A 15,171-nucleotide genomic window follows, 5' to 3' on the forward strand; every position below is an offset into this window, starting at 1 on the left:
CTGGTTGTGTTGTTGTACTGTAACTTTGCAAGATGTTCTCATTGTGGGAGGGGGAACTGGGTGAGGCGTATACTGTCCCTCTGTATTATTTCTTACAGCTGCCTGTGAATCTATGATTATCTAAAAAATTAATTATAAAAATATTACACTAAGCAAAATCAGTTTCATTGAAAAATATAAAACATGTAACTCATGCAAAAGAATGCCAGCTGAGCCCAACCCCGAGCTCCTTCCTGCACCCCGTGCGCCCACAGGCGGGCGTCCCTGCTGTGCAACGAAGGCAGCAGAGCCACCCCTGGAGCGGAAGCCCTCGGCTCAACACGAGTGAAGGCTTCCAGCTCACTGCCCTGCACCTGTTGCCACTGCCTACGACCACGAAGTCTCCTTGTCATTTAACACAGCGTACCCTGTCGCCAACCATCAGCAGCTCAGCAGAGACAGGGACAGCCCACTACCCCTCCCTGCAGCCTTCAGAGCTGGGCACAGCACCCCAAGCAGCAGGGCCATATCGGCTGTTTCCTAAATGTGCAAAGCGGTGCACACTGGGAGGCGGCCAGGGAAATGCACCTCCCCAGAGGAAAGGGTCTCCCCGTCGGCACCAGCCCAGATACTCACTAAGTCAACAGGATATGCCGGAGTTCCACCAAACTAAACCAAATTCCAGGACGTGCCCATTTCAAACTGACTTAAACTGGTTCTTTTTGAAACATCCTTAGGTTTCAATGTATTTTAATTTCAAATACAAATTTACTTTCACTGCAAATTAAATTTCTTTATATTACATCTACTCAAATTATATACATATTCAAGTATTTAACATAGTACCTGGCACTCAAAAATCCATAAACATTAGCTAGTATTTTTTCATAATTTGAACCCATTGTGGTTAATAGAAAAACAAAACACACAAAAGAGCAAAACCCCACACACGTGTAAAGAGAAAACTAGCATACACCAAAATATGACCAGGGGTTCTTCCTCAGTGATGATATCATGGGTAGCTCTTGTTGACTTTTTCTCCCAGAGTTTTTAGCAAAAAACATGCATTTCTTTTGTAATTAAGGGAGAAACCAACTGTTTTTTAAAATACCCATTGATGACATCACATGTGTAGCCTTCTAGACGGTCTCGCCTTCAGCGAGTGGCCGTTTGTCCCCCCGCCCCGTGACTTGCCCAGGTAGATGCAGGGCAGCCTGTTCTGCAGCGCGATTTCTTGTGCCCGCAGGTGCTTCTTCACGGTCACCGGGTAGTAGGTACCTCCTTTGACAGTGGGGTCATTGGCAACAATCATGCATTCCACTCTGAAAGGCAGAAGTTTCATTGGAAAGAGAGTATGAGAGAAGGCTTCAAAGTAAAGGCCAATGACAGCGCGTCAAAGACCTGCCACACACCTGCAGCCTCTGGTACATGTGACCAGTGACAGTCCTTGGCGGACAATCTTAGGATATTAAAACGAGCTTTGATCACAGTTCACATATTCATTTACACAATGTAAAATGATCACTTTCAACAAGTTTAAAAACTCATACTTGATTTTTAGAGTCACCACCCCTATACTAGCACAGAAAAACTTAAGCCACATTTCATAATGGTTCTTTGAATGAAAGGGTCCTAACAAGATAATAATAATGCAAAAAGAAAAAAATCCCAGTCCTGAGGGTGAGGAAATCCCTCATAATAAACCTTCAACATTTCCTATGAGGAAGGTAATTTGCAAAAATGAAAACTGATCCATTGAGAATACGTTTCAAATTTTCAGAAGTTTTTCAGGTTACCACCACATGCTTTTCTATAAAACTAAAAGAAGTTTAAAATACAATTATCTTGGGGCTGGCCCCGTGGCCGAGTGGTTAAGTTCGCGCGCTCCGCTGCAGGCGGCCCAGTGTTTCGTCGGTTCGAATCCTGGGCGCGGACATGGCACTGCTCGTCGGACCACGCTGAGGCAGCGTCCCACATGCCACAACTAGAGGAACCCACAACGAAGAATACACAACTATGTACCGGGGGGCTTTGGGGAGAAAAAGGAAAAAATAAAATCTTTAAAAAAAAAAAATACAATTATCTTGCTTAAAAATAACAAAAGCAAACTTTAAAACAGTACACTGAAAACACATACGACAGTAACTCATCGGTGGGGCCCTTTCTCACCCAAACCAGCGTGTGGGCATCAGGGCCCACAAGTCAGCCCAGGGCAGGTGGTGGGTGCAGGCAGCCAGCAAGGGGGGCCGCTTCCCACTGCCAGGGGCAACGGTGTGTGCTTCACAAAATGTGACCTTCTTTACATGGACGACGTTTTGTTCTCCCACTCGACAGTCTCTAGAACTCTGAACAGCGACTCCCTGAATCACTGCTGGAGACGGAGAGCAGCACGGGGCCTGGGCCGGGGTGCTGCGCCTCTCCTACCAGGGTGCCTGGCCAGCAGCACCCACGAGAGAACAGGGCTCCCCTCCTTTTCTCACCGACTAATTGCCCTGAGGAACTCAAGAGAAGTTTAGGAAGCATTTAACTGTTTCTCCAAATTACTTGTTGTTGTTAAGAGAAGCAATCACCAACCACCCTGAACTAGATGGAGCCCACAGCAAGGAGAGCGTCTGCGCAGAGGAGCCGAGAGATGACCCAAAGTCGCCCTCGGCTTCACGTGATGCTGGATCTCTCCGGGAGGAGCGTGGGCCTGGCCGCCGTAACCTGCAGCAGCTGTGGCAGTGCGTTTCCAACTGAGCCTGCGCAAGGGAACGCCCACCTCCAACACAAAAGGGCCCTGGGGCCCGGTGTCTGGGGACACCACGACTTTGGAAATGATTCCACGTGGCCTATTTGCCACAAAAAAGTTCTACTTTGTGTGACAACTGCTTCTGGTCAAGAGTCTGGTTTTACCTTGCCAGGAGGCCAACCCACGTTTGGTTTTGAGCATCAGTTTTATTCACTAGATCATGTAAAGCCTTTTTCCACGTTACAATTAACATTTCATAGAACGGAAAGCAAATTTGTAACGACCTTAACATCAAACAAACTAGACTTCAAGGGGAATTAGGCGTACAGCGAGCTGCCTGGCCGTAGCGACAGGCCGACACTGCTCACGCTCCCCGGCCGGGTGCTCCTCGGGCAGCGGGACGGCTCTGGGCCGGGAGGAGGCCAGGCTGGGAAGTCAGACAAGGCAGGCGAGAGCTCTGGCTCTGCCAGCGGCTCCATACGTGACCTTGGACACGAGACACAGCCGCTATTACACAGTCTGTCAACAAGTCACAGACGTGTTACAGAGTGAGAAATGAAACTAGTCCACAAACATACTGCACTGCACATCTATTGGTTTGCCTACCCAGCAACTATTAGTTTGGCAACAGAATCATTCTTTCAGAAACTGCCTCTTCTCTATTTCTAATCCACGTGATTCAAGTGGACTGACCCCAAAGCCTATCTTCAGAGGTGGGCACGAGAACCAGGCTTTCTACCCAGGATCTGCATGGGCTCAGAAGGGGGCCTGGGCCCCAAGAGGAACTCTCCACCTCCTGCAGCTGCGAAGCTCACAGAACAGAGCCCAGGAACTGCCTGGGGCCGGCTCCGGCTCCGCCTCCAGGTCTAGACAACCTGCCTCGGAACAAGGCCAGACTCACTAGTTCAGAGAGTCAGTAAATCCTCTTCTTCTGCTTAAACTAGCTTCAACATCTATCACTTGCCAGAGAAAAAGCACTGGCAATACCCAGTATCTGGCCACACCAGTGGTGTAAGAAATCCATTTAAACGACAAGGAAGTGCTGCTTTACACCTGTTAAACAGTGGATTCTTTTCCAGTCAGAATCCACCAGCAGGGCAGCCCCAGCGCACAGATGAAACTGGTCTCTCCCGGCCCCTGGGCCCTGGCCGCGGTGGACAGGGGCCTCACGAGCCAAAACGCACCGCGCCCTAGGGAACCTGGATAATGACCCCGTTCACGGAGAACCTGAGAGTCGGCGTCTGTGACAGGTTTCTGCCTACAAAGTTTAAAACGCACGCGGAATTAAACCAGCCTAGTCCTGGTGCCCAGCTCTGCTCTCGGGATCACGTGGACCAAGGAGGGCTCCACCCCCTTCCCCCGACCGGAGAAAGCGGCACCAGCAGCATCCTGTGAGTTGGCATGATTTCACAATCTCACTCTGGAAATGACCACAACAGATAACTTGGCCTATAAACTACATTCCTGTCGTCCATCCACTTACTCAACAAGTATTTTTTCAGTGCCTTCGACGGGCCACGTCCCGTTCGAGGTCGCAGGGACATGGGGTGAACTAGGAGGGCGAAGCCCCTGACCTCGCAGAGCCTCCACTCCGGGGCAGAGGGTCAGTCAGGGGAGGCGCACCAACCAACAAATAGCCAAGACAGTCTCTGACTGTAGTGCTATGAGGAAACGAGAAAACAAGGTAACACAACGTGTACAACTGTTGTGTTATTACTGTCATTACAAAACAAGATGAAATAAAGCAAGGTGCCTGTGGTGGGGCTACGCTGAGACAGAACGGTCACGGAGTGAAGACAGCAGCCCGCACTTAGACGTGCTCACTACACACTGGGTACTGTTGTAAGGCTTCCGGGATACGAGGGTTCCCATTTTGCCGATGGGAAACAGGCAGAGAAATTAAGCAACGTGCCCATGGTCACCAACCAACAGGGGTGAAGCGAGGCTCTGCGTCAGGCAGCCTGGCTCCGGAGCACGTGCTGCTAAGCAAGGGGCCAGGGGAGACCTGAACAGAGACGTGAACGACCAGGAGCTGCCGGTGCAAGAGCAGATGAGGAACGTTTCATGCAAAGAGCTTGAGTGCAGGCCCTGAAGCAAAGAGGAGTTCAGCGTGTTCAAGAAAGAGGAAGACCATGGCAGCCACCAAGTTATAAATAAGGGTGAGGCAGGCGAGCAGGCGGGGTCAGATCCGCAGGACCCTGTAAGCCACGGTGAGGAATCTGAATTTGCAGGGAGAAGGACCGTGGCTCAGCTACTGTTCCGCCAGTTACTACCTGAGGCAAGCAGTCCTCGGTTCTAAATTGCTTATAAAGACATTCCATGCGACAAGCTTTCTCTAAGTTCCTTGGTGTCCACTTCAGAACTTACCCCGGAGTCTACACCAGCGTCTCCAGCACTACTCAGAAACGCGTCAAGGGCAATAAAGGCATAGAAGAGTTTAACGACTTCAACGGCCGTGGCTCTGAAGTTCAGGCTGGAGTACCGGTGAGCAGGGTTCAGCGAACAGGGACTAGACCGCTCGTTCACTCACGGCCGCCCATCTGCTCTCAGCGCCCAGAGCGCCAGCTGGCCTGGCGCCCCGTGAGGCATGCATGTTTCTCTTCCTTTTCTTGTTTCTATGTAGCTGAGCCACATTCCTAAAGCAAGAGGGGTGAGGGTAGGGAAATCTTACCCTCTCCAGCCTAGGAAGGGCTGACAGGAATTACTCACGTCAAGTCCAGCAAATGACTTGAGAACTGCCAGCACAGAGCAGAATTCTTAGGCTACCAAGAGTAGAAGTTGGGGTTTAATGTTTGTCATTTTAGGAAATATTATGTTATTCCTAGTTTAGGAGTCCAGCCTCATTTTTTCTACTAACTTCAGTCTTATTTTTAATTTACGCTGTCTTCTGCTATTTCATCTGCTAGTTCACCTTTATAAACATCTGTAACTATTTTTTGGAATTAGGTGGGGTGCAAATAAAGCACAAACAAACAAACAAAAACGCCTCATACACTTATAACACGGTGAATACTGGCAGCAATTAAAACAGTCCACATTTTTAAAGATTTCTATCAACTGCCATAAAAAAATAAGTCCATCTAAATATTGCCACTTCTGGAGACTGAAGAAATAATTAAAAACTACAGGGGAATACTATATGCACGAAGATATCCATTCACTACATCGTGCCTCAGAATGGCGAAAATCAGGGGAAACACAAGTATCTAACAACGGGTATATGTTACAAACTGACAGCACAAGGCAAACCAATGAAAGTCTTAAATAGCAAAAAAACGCTTGCTTAAATAAGTGATATAGCAAAACACCAAATTCTATCTGTGTCATTATCATAACCACATAAAAGTGACACACATTCAAGACATCTATGTTGAATGCCCACCACCTGCCAGGCAGTGGTCCCGGCACCAGGGCTGAACGAGACGAAGTCCCTGCCCTCACGAAGCCAACCTGCTAGGGGAGCAGAAGACGGCGAAGAAACAACACAAACCGGCCAACAAGGTCCTTGGAGCACAGGAGGCACAGTGACGGAAGCAGGCAGGGGGCTTGCTCAGACAGGGACATTCGGGACAGCCTCTGAGAAGGGGGTATTCGAGCGAGACCCCAAGGAAAATGAGAAGCCAGCAACTTCACAGGGAAAAAAAGGGCCCAAGTCCTGGGCAAGAGAAAGCTGGTAGGCTCAAAGAACTCTCAGGTACCAATGAGGCTACAAAAAGTGGTAGGGAATACAGTCAGTTAACGAGGGAGCAGGAGCCAATCGCGTAGGACCCTGCAGGCCAGAACCACAAACGCACAGGACGATTCGACTCCAAGAGCCAGGGGAGCAGCTGGAAGGTTTCAAGCAGGGCAAGTCATGACCTGAGTTGCATTTTTAAAGATCACCTTGGACGCTATGTGGAAAACTAACCCAGGGAAGCAGCAGAAGGAAGCCAGCAGACCAGCTGACCAGCTACTCCAGCAGACGGGGTGACACAAGGTGGCAGAGGCAGCAGCAGCGGACACGGGAGGAGGGGCGGAACCTGAGACACTGTCTGGTAGGACCAACGGGATTTTCTGAAGGACTGAAGGGTATGGTCAACAGCTAGAGAGAAACAAAGCACAAGGCGTCTGATGTGTTAGATGATAGGACCGGGGTGAACACATCTCCCGTCTGATTCTGATTCTTGTTATAACGTTAATTTTGTAATATTCTAAAACATCTTTATATCCCATAAATTCTCATCACTTTCCTATCCACAGTTCCTTTTGTGCTAAAAATAACACTGTAAACGGCATCATTTATGAAGCTGTTACCATGTGCCAGGCACCTTTCTAAACACGTCCCATGACTCATTTCATCTGTGCGCTCAGTCTCCACAATCGTCTGCAGTAGCTGCTATTATTATTCCATTTTATAATAAATCACATTTTACAGATGAGAAAACTGAGGTACTGAGAGCTCAAGCAATTTGCTAGCGGTCAAATTACTACAAAATGGAGCCAGGAATCTAACTGCAGCCGACGACGCCTGAACCTGCATGATTTCCAAGTGCAATTCAATTTCCTTCCAAGTCAAGAACTTTATAAACTGAGAACAAGGCACGAAAATAAAGATAAAAAATACAAAGCATAAACGAAAATAAAGATAAAAAATACAAAAGCATAAACAACGATGAAACCTTAGTATATTCATAGGAAAAGGGGCAGAACACGCTCCGACACCGTGACAGTCATCATGACTGGAGGAAGAATTAAGATAACTATTCTACTTAATCATGTATTCTATGATACATGAATTTAACTCTGCATTAAGTTTATCACTTTTTTAAAAAGGTTAATTTTAAGTGTCCCCTAAGACTCCAAGAAAAAAAGTCTCTACACTGGGTAATTATTAAGCAAATCACAAGTGGCAAAGAGCCACAGGGGTGGCCTAGGGGTAAAGAAAGGAAGCAACGACGGTGAACGGCGCCAGGTGCACCTCCCGAAGGCCAGGCCCCAGGGAGGAGGTGGAGGGATGCGCACAGGGGACCAGCGCCCGAGTCCGATCAGCTGCGCCAGGCAGAGTCCACCCGCCCGAGGTCAAAGGTGCCCTTGCCGGTGGCTGGGCCTCGGGGAGGCGATTCAAGTCCCTAAGCAGGTTTCCTCATCTGCAGGAGGGGAATGACTGTAACAGCACCCCTTCCCACAGAGCTGTAGGGAAGCTTAAGACCACGCGTCACGGGGCTGGGGCTCCCGGCGACCCCAGCACAGCAACTGCATGGGGGAAATGAGATCGTACATGAACATATACAGACACATTTAACATCTTTCGATCGAGACGCCCTAGGTCTACAATGCTCCTCAAACACCAGCACTCGGAACCTGGAGCTCGTGGGGCCCACTCCCAGAATTTGACTTCGTACCTGTTGGGAAGACCTGAGAATTTGCATTTCCAGTGAGTTCTCAGGTGACACTGAAGGTCCCTAGGGACCACACTTGGAGAACCACTCCTCTACGACAGTGGCTTTCACCCAAGATGAGCAAGAGATCGCTGTGGGTCCCCGGAGAACCACACAAGCCAAGCCCGAACTGGAGAGTCTGATTAAGCAGGGAGCTCTGGATGGGACCCCAGGATCTTTGCTGGGGGCTCCCTTCAATCGTCGTCTCTAAAGCTCCTCACATGAGTCAATACACGTCCGGGCGGGAAGCCGCAGCCCTGAAGAACACCAACAGCACGGAACTCGCGGGCTGACTGACAGCGGTGAGCGGGCGCCCGGCCCCCGCGGGGGAGCGCAGGCAGAACACTCACCCCGACACTCTGCCGATGCCCGTGATGATGCCGCCTGCCGGGACCTCCTCATCACCATACAGCTGGTACCCTGCAAACTGGGAGAGCTCCAGAAAGGGAGACCTGGATGGAAGAAAGGACGGTGCTCCAATTAATGTCACTTTAAAAAATCATATTTAAACAGTTACATGTGGAAAAGGAAAAGATTTTTTTCTTTAATGGGGCAATGTTTCAAATATGCATGTTGTACACAAAATCCACAAAAAGAATATCTCAGACAAAATCCAATTTTTAAATAAATAAAAATTTAGTGGATTTTTACGGTATAGCCATAGAACAGAACTCTAGGTACTCATTTTAAAAGAAGTTGTACAACTGTGTTTATTAACATAGAAAGAACAGCACTGACACTTATGCGGCACTTACCACGTGCCAGACTGTCTTCTAGGAGCCACGGAAACTCTCGTTTATTCCTCAGAACAACTTCTGGGGGGACCCTATCACGATCCCCACTGACCACTGAGGAGCCTGCGCAGACAGCAAGCCACCGTCCGAGGCCATCGCGAGGCAGCGGCAGAGCCGGGAGGCAGCACGCAGTCTGGCCCAGGCCCCGGCCCCGGCTCTCAGCCACTGCGTGATTCTCCCTCGCTCACTTCAATGCTCATGGCACGTGAGGCAGGAAAAGGGGGTGATGAACACCACATGCAGTCTGATCCCACTTTTCTTTTAAAGTACGTCTAACAGACAGCGTACAAGGACCTGCCCCAGGCGTGGACGGGGTTTGTGTCCAGGCTGGCGCATGTGCACGTCGTAAGAAGGCACCTGCGAGGCTGAATTTCTCCCTCTAACTGGTCTTGCTGCCTCCAGCCCTGCTGCCCAGTCTGCTGACGACACAGCAGCCAGAATAAGTGATGAAACACAGTCAGCTAGGTCTAACAGTCTCCCGATCAAAGGCCGGCACAGCCTCCCCATTTCCTTCAGAGCAGAAGCCAAACTCTTACCCCGCCCACGAGGCCTGCCGACATCTGACCCCAGCCCCTGCTCCTCTTCTCACTCACACCACTCGGGCCTCCAGGCTCCTTCAGCTGTCTGGTACACTCCTGCCTCAGGCCCTTTGCACTGGCCATTCTCTGCCTGCAGCACTCTTTCTGCCGATCTTTACAGGGCCCTCTCGATTCCCTCCTTCGAATCCTCGCCCCAACGTCACCACCTCACTGAGGCCTATCCTAACCGCCTCACTTAGAGCCACACAGAGACCCCATCTTCCTCTCCCTACTCTGGTCACCTTTTCTTTCCCCGTGACAGTTGCCACCTTCTGACCTGCCGTCTCCTCTACAACTCGGACCATTCATCTTCGGCCCCGCATGCTGCTGCAACGCACCTCCACCATGGCAGGGCTCTGGGCCCCGGGTTCCCTGCTGTGTCACCGGCACCCGGATCTGGCCTGACACGCGGGCGCCTCGCACCAACATCTGTCCTTCTCACAAGAACCAGGATGTAAGACCATTAGCCACAGACCCGCGGAGGACAGCCCCGCGGACAGCACCGACCCTGGGTCGAGGAGCCCGTCGACTCGTTCTCTGGGCAACAGCTTTCCTCTCGATCTGTGGCGCGCTCGGGCTTTCTCCCCTCCTCCTGCGACAAAAACACCTCAGGTTAGACCACACCCACACGAGGGAAGGACTCCCACTCAACGAGACGCCAGAGAAACCAGCGCTTAGCCCAAAATACGGAACTTTTTAAACGTTTCAGGTGAGAAATGGCTAAGTTTTCAGATCATTCAATTTGCAAGCTGCCAATTTTCTGAAGTAAATAAAGAACCTGCAGTTTTTTAAATCCATCTCTCCCTGACCGCACAGTACGTTACGCATTTCCTACACTCAGCAGCAGAGAGCTAAGGAAACAGCGCAGCACATTCCTGGGACGCCCCGTCCCCACCACTCCCTCCAGCCCCACGCTCCTCACCCAGCCCGCAGGCGCCACGTGGCATCTGAAAAACGCCTACGTCACTGCACAGGCGGAGAGCATCACTTTAGAAACGGCTCCACAACAAGCACAGCAAAACTCAGCTACAGAGCCGCGAGTGACCATAACTTCTGAGGCCCCGAATGGGTGACGGGGACGGCCACACACGGCTGTCCCAAGTCCCTCTATGAGATCCTGACTGTCCGCAGCGTTTCCTGCTAATCACAGGCACTGAAGAGTCGGGGTTCCCAGTGGGGCTACTGGAGGTGACGGCGCCCATCTCGGGCCCTGGAAGGTGACCCGGGCACGTCCACACCCGCTCACTCCCAGCACACCAGGGAACAGGTCAGAAGAGGGTCAGATCGGGCCTGAGCGTGTTTATCGTCACCGCTGCCCCAGAATTCCAGCTGAGTGGGCTCCCTGTCAACTGCGGGGTTCAGCTATTCGAGATAGACGCTCCTTTTCCAGGTGAGAAAGTAAGTTCTTTCCATTTTAAACAAGCTTCCTAGTACAGCCATATTTTCAAATCAGGGCTGCCTCCTGATTCCTAAGGGGAGTTTCTTTTTCTGAAAAAGTCCACGGCACATTTTTAAGATTAAATCTGCCGTAAGGTTACCAAGAAAACCATATCATACATCTAATCTTCTTTTAAAATAAAGACAATTCCAGGAAGGAAGGACTTAGTTTTATAAGATGGTGTGAATTAAGTCAAATAGCTACTCTCTTTTCTCCCAACCACAGGGAACTCAAAGCTCCCCGCTGAGGTGGGTTTAGGGGAGTGGTGGGTGGTGGGCGGGGGGTGAGGAGGGGGGAGGAGGGGAGCGGAGTGGAGCAGGAGAGGAGAAGGAGGCAGGGGTTCCAAAGGGGCAGAGGGAGCGTCTGAGACCAGCAGGTCCACCATCTTGACTGCACTGGTGGATTCATGAGACTACACATATGTTGAAACTCAAACCATACGCTTTAGATAATTCAATTTGTTGTATGTCAGTTACATCTTAATAAAGCTGTACAAAAATAAATATTAAAACAGAGGAAGATTGGCATGGATGTTAGCTCAGGGTGAATCTTACTCAGGAAAAAAAATAATAAGATAAATAAATACTAAAAGAAAAATGAACCTAAGACCCTAAGGCCGCCCATCCTCAGCAGGTGCTCAGTGCTAGAGGCCACTTCATCTCTTCTTACTCAAACCCACTGGTTGGAATGTCCAAGGGAACAGTGACTTCATCAGAACAAATTAAAGAGTCATTGCTCCTTTACAAGCATATTCTCATTTCAGCCAGGGTCCTGGTTCTTTTTCGGGAGACAATGCCTTACTCCAAAATGCCTTCAAGAGTATCATTCCAGTCAGCTTCCTGAGAAGCCGATCAGCAGGATATTCTGCCCCTCAAATCATACCCACAGGCAAAACTCACGTCACTTTCTAACACTATTTCCCCACACTAGAACAGGGGTTCAAGAGCTGCCTGGTCAAAAAGAATGACAAATGCCCACGAACCCTCCTCCTCACATAGCCCCAGGGAGAGAGGGGACGGTGAGAGTGGTCTAGCCAGGATAACTCACATCACGGCTCCCCCTGCCGTGCTCCTTCTCCCGTTCCTGAAAGCAGCACTGCCACCACCAGGAAGTTTCAGCAGCTGCCAGTCACAGCATCCTGAAGGCCTGCATGAACATGGGTCCAGGCTGGCATGGGTACCACAACCCCAGGACACAGTGAGGGGCCAAGGCACGAACACGGGACTCAAGTGAACCAACCAGAATTTTCTGGGTTGGAGATGAAAGGATAGCTCTTCCCTTCAGACTGTCAACTGTGACGAGGTCATCCCTGGCCTGCGAGCCCCCAGCGCCTCACCTCCGGGAGAAGCCTCAAGAGTGAGGTCCGCACACACACACACGCATCCTGAGATGAGTCGGGGGGCAGAGAGAGTCCTGGGGGTGGTAGAGCCTGGGGTCCAGTCAATCACGTCTTGTAACCATGGTTACAAGAACCACTAAATGCTGCTTTCTGCATTAAACAAGGTAGACATGGATCTCTGTGACTCAAAACCAAAGAGACCAAATATAGCCATTTTCAAAATAATATTCTTAATATACTACAAGCACCTAATGTACAAGGAGCTCTATGAGGCTTATCACCTTCATTTTTCAAAATTCTCCCCAATACCCTCACGGGTAGAGTGGGAGCAATTATTGCCGTCTGACAGGCCTTCACTTCAACGGGCCGCACAGTGAGAGCCAAATCCGTTTGCTCATGTCATGGTAATTTTTAGAGGATTTCATTGATTCTGACACTAAACCACAATAGTAAAAAAGACAGAGACCAAGATACTCCAAACAGGTTTATTTTCTGGTCTTTTCAATTAATTTTGCTTAATCTATTAAGTCAAAGAAGACAGAACTGCATGTGTGGAGTGAATAATGCCTCTCACGCACAGACCCACTCCTAAGCGTCAAGCTGTGGAGGAGGTGCTAGCGTTACAGGAGGGATGAAACACCTGGGCCAGCGTCGCTCAACTACGAGACTAACAAACCCGTCCCGCCCACCGCTCTCAAAATTCTGCAAAGAACCAAAAGGCTGCACCGATTCTTCCCCAAGACACCACACAGACGAACTGACAACCTGAGCGGTCTCTGTCCACCTGCCACTAATCAGCGACCTGGCCTCCATCCTTCAAGTCCTCAGAGAAAACAACACGAATGACACTTTCACCTGAACTAAGAGAGACCATCAGATGCCTCCAACCATCTGCCCGACGCCCTCTCCAGGGTGTCCTCTGCACGCCGTGAGTGCACCTAAGGACGCAGCGACTCCACAGCCACAGGTTTTCAGACAACACAGAGCCTGTGACGAGGACACGGGGCAGAATTCTTCTTAAATGAAGGAGATGAAATTCATCCAGCCCCTCCAAAATTACGTACTTGTAACATATTAAAAATCTTATTTTGAAAATGGCCTTTAGTTTCAAGTCACTCGGCCTCCTAAAGTAAACTGTCATTTACACCAATCGTGGCGCCACAGAACACAATGTGGTATTTGTTTACACACTGATACTGTATGTTCCTCCCTAGACCACAATTTCTTCCAAATTCCAAAAGAATGTCTATTATGTCCACAGTTTAAAAACAGAAAATGACAATTTACAAAGTTTTTAGGAAATCCCATTTAATTATCAACAAATCCATACATAAGTTATTTGCAAATTATATAACACAGCAGAAAATGCATAATTATGTAAAATTTAGTATATGGTATGAACGTGACTAATGAACAGACAATGTTTCAGTTGCTTCAAGGAAAACAAACATTTCAGTGTGACGCTGTGGCTGAAGTAAAAGATTAAGAAACAACAGTTAAAAATTGATGAATTTGAATTTCTACTTTTCCCCAAATAGAGGCAGTGCCACATGAGCAAAAACACTGGGCAAGTAATGGGGAAAAATAAAATGTATGCATACGAAAAAATGCCATCTCGAAGAGCCAAAAGCTTGATGCTACTTGTTTTCCCTAAGAGCGGTCTCTATAAAGGGGTGTCTTAGAGAACAAGGAACAAACACGTGCTTACCGAGCCTGATCCTCTGCGCTCGCTCGTGCAGCTGACCGACCAGGGCTCTCATCTGCTCGTAGTTCTCCTAGGAGAGGAACAGAGGGCGGGAGGGGAGTCACATTAGAAAGCAACTACCTGTTTTACCAAAATTGGGTGAAGGAGAACATCGTGACGTGCCAGGCCCCTGTGGTCTCCGCGCTGGCCCCACCCTACGTTGTAGGGAAGATTAATTCCTGCCACTGCCTCTGCTCAGTCCTTCACCATCGCCCCCTCTCTGGCCCATCACCCCCTCTCTGGCCCATCGCCCCCTCTCTGGCCCATCCGCCCAAACCTGGCCCCTCCTAAGGCCTGACTCGTGCCCCATCTCATCTCCAACACCATTTCCGGCTGCTCCTACTCACTTTAACTCTTCCTTCCTTAAACATCTACTGAACTTAACTGATCTCTATTTGTCTCCCTATTTTAAGGAATATAAGCCTTCTGAGGGTTGGAATGCCACCTTATTTTTTCCATCCTGTCAATCACTATCCTGAGGAGATTCCAACCAATGCAGGAAGGCTTACTGACAAATTACACCTGAAAACAAAGCCCAGGGGAAAAAATGGATCCTATTTTATGTTTAAAAAGGAACAGAACTTGGAGTAACGTCAACATCATGGTGGAGTGAGCTCTCCCCCCTAAAATACAACAAGAAGGACACTCATAAACCAACAGAGGACATTCACACCACACGAAAGACGTCTGAGAGACCCATGCAGCCACCCGTCTGCAAGTGGAGGTGCTGGATCCCCGGGGAAGTGGAAGGAGGTAAGGGGATCTCCTCTCCCTCCCCCAGTGGCAAGGACCCTGGGCTCCAGACCACGCGTGGCTCTGAGAGGAGGGGGGTAGGAGTGGCCCTCTGTGGGAACACCTTTGTTCTCCAAGTTCCCTCACGGCCCGTGGGAAAGCCCCACAAAGAGGTGGCTAAGCTATTGCGGGTGACTTCATCATGCTAGTACACCAGGAGAGCAGACAGTGAGGGCAGAGCAAGAACATCCCCAGGATCACACAGGTGAAAGAAAGCACCCCTCTGCCTGCCCAGTGCTCCAGTTCAGCCAAGTGGCCAGAGCGCCCACACAGACAGAAAAGCCACGGCTGTGAGTGAGCAAGCGGCGGATCGCAGTGGGCTCAGAACACACAGCTCCTGACGCCCCACTCAGTGGGGG

At 49.7% G+C, this 15,171-nt stretch overlaps 1 protein-coding gene across 2 annotated transcripts in view; it reads right to left on the bottom strand.

The window, feature by feature from the left end:
* The window catches only part of MCCC2 (methylcrotonyl-CoA carboxylase subunit 2), a 62,412-nt gene that overhangs the window by 37,520 nt on the left and 9,721 nt on the right, over window positions 1-15,171 (bottom strand). For both annotated transcript variants that reach the window (XM_023618227.2, XM_023618228.2), the window contains exons 2-5: window positions 13,985-14,051; window positions 10,007-10,091; window positions 8,478-8,579; window positions 1,174-1,301 (exon numbers count right to left, since the gene is read on the bottom strand). In XM_023618227.2, the coding sequence (XP_023473995.2) occupies window positions 1,174-1,301; window positions 8,478-8,579; window positions 10,007-10,091; window positions 13,985-14,051 (382 nt within the window). The remainder of the gene's footprint in view (window positions 1-1,173; window positions 1,302-8,477; window positions 8,580-10,006; window positions 10,092-13,984; window positions 14,052-15,171) is intronic.

Source organism: Equus caballus, chromosome 14, assembly GCF_041296265.1.
Source record: "Equus caballus isolate H_3958 breed thoroughbred chromosome 14, TB-T2T, whole genome shotgun sequence".
NCBI classification, from domain to species: domain Eukaryota; kingdom Metazoa; phylum Chordata; class Mammalia; order Perissodactyla; family Equidae; genus Equus; species Equus caballus.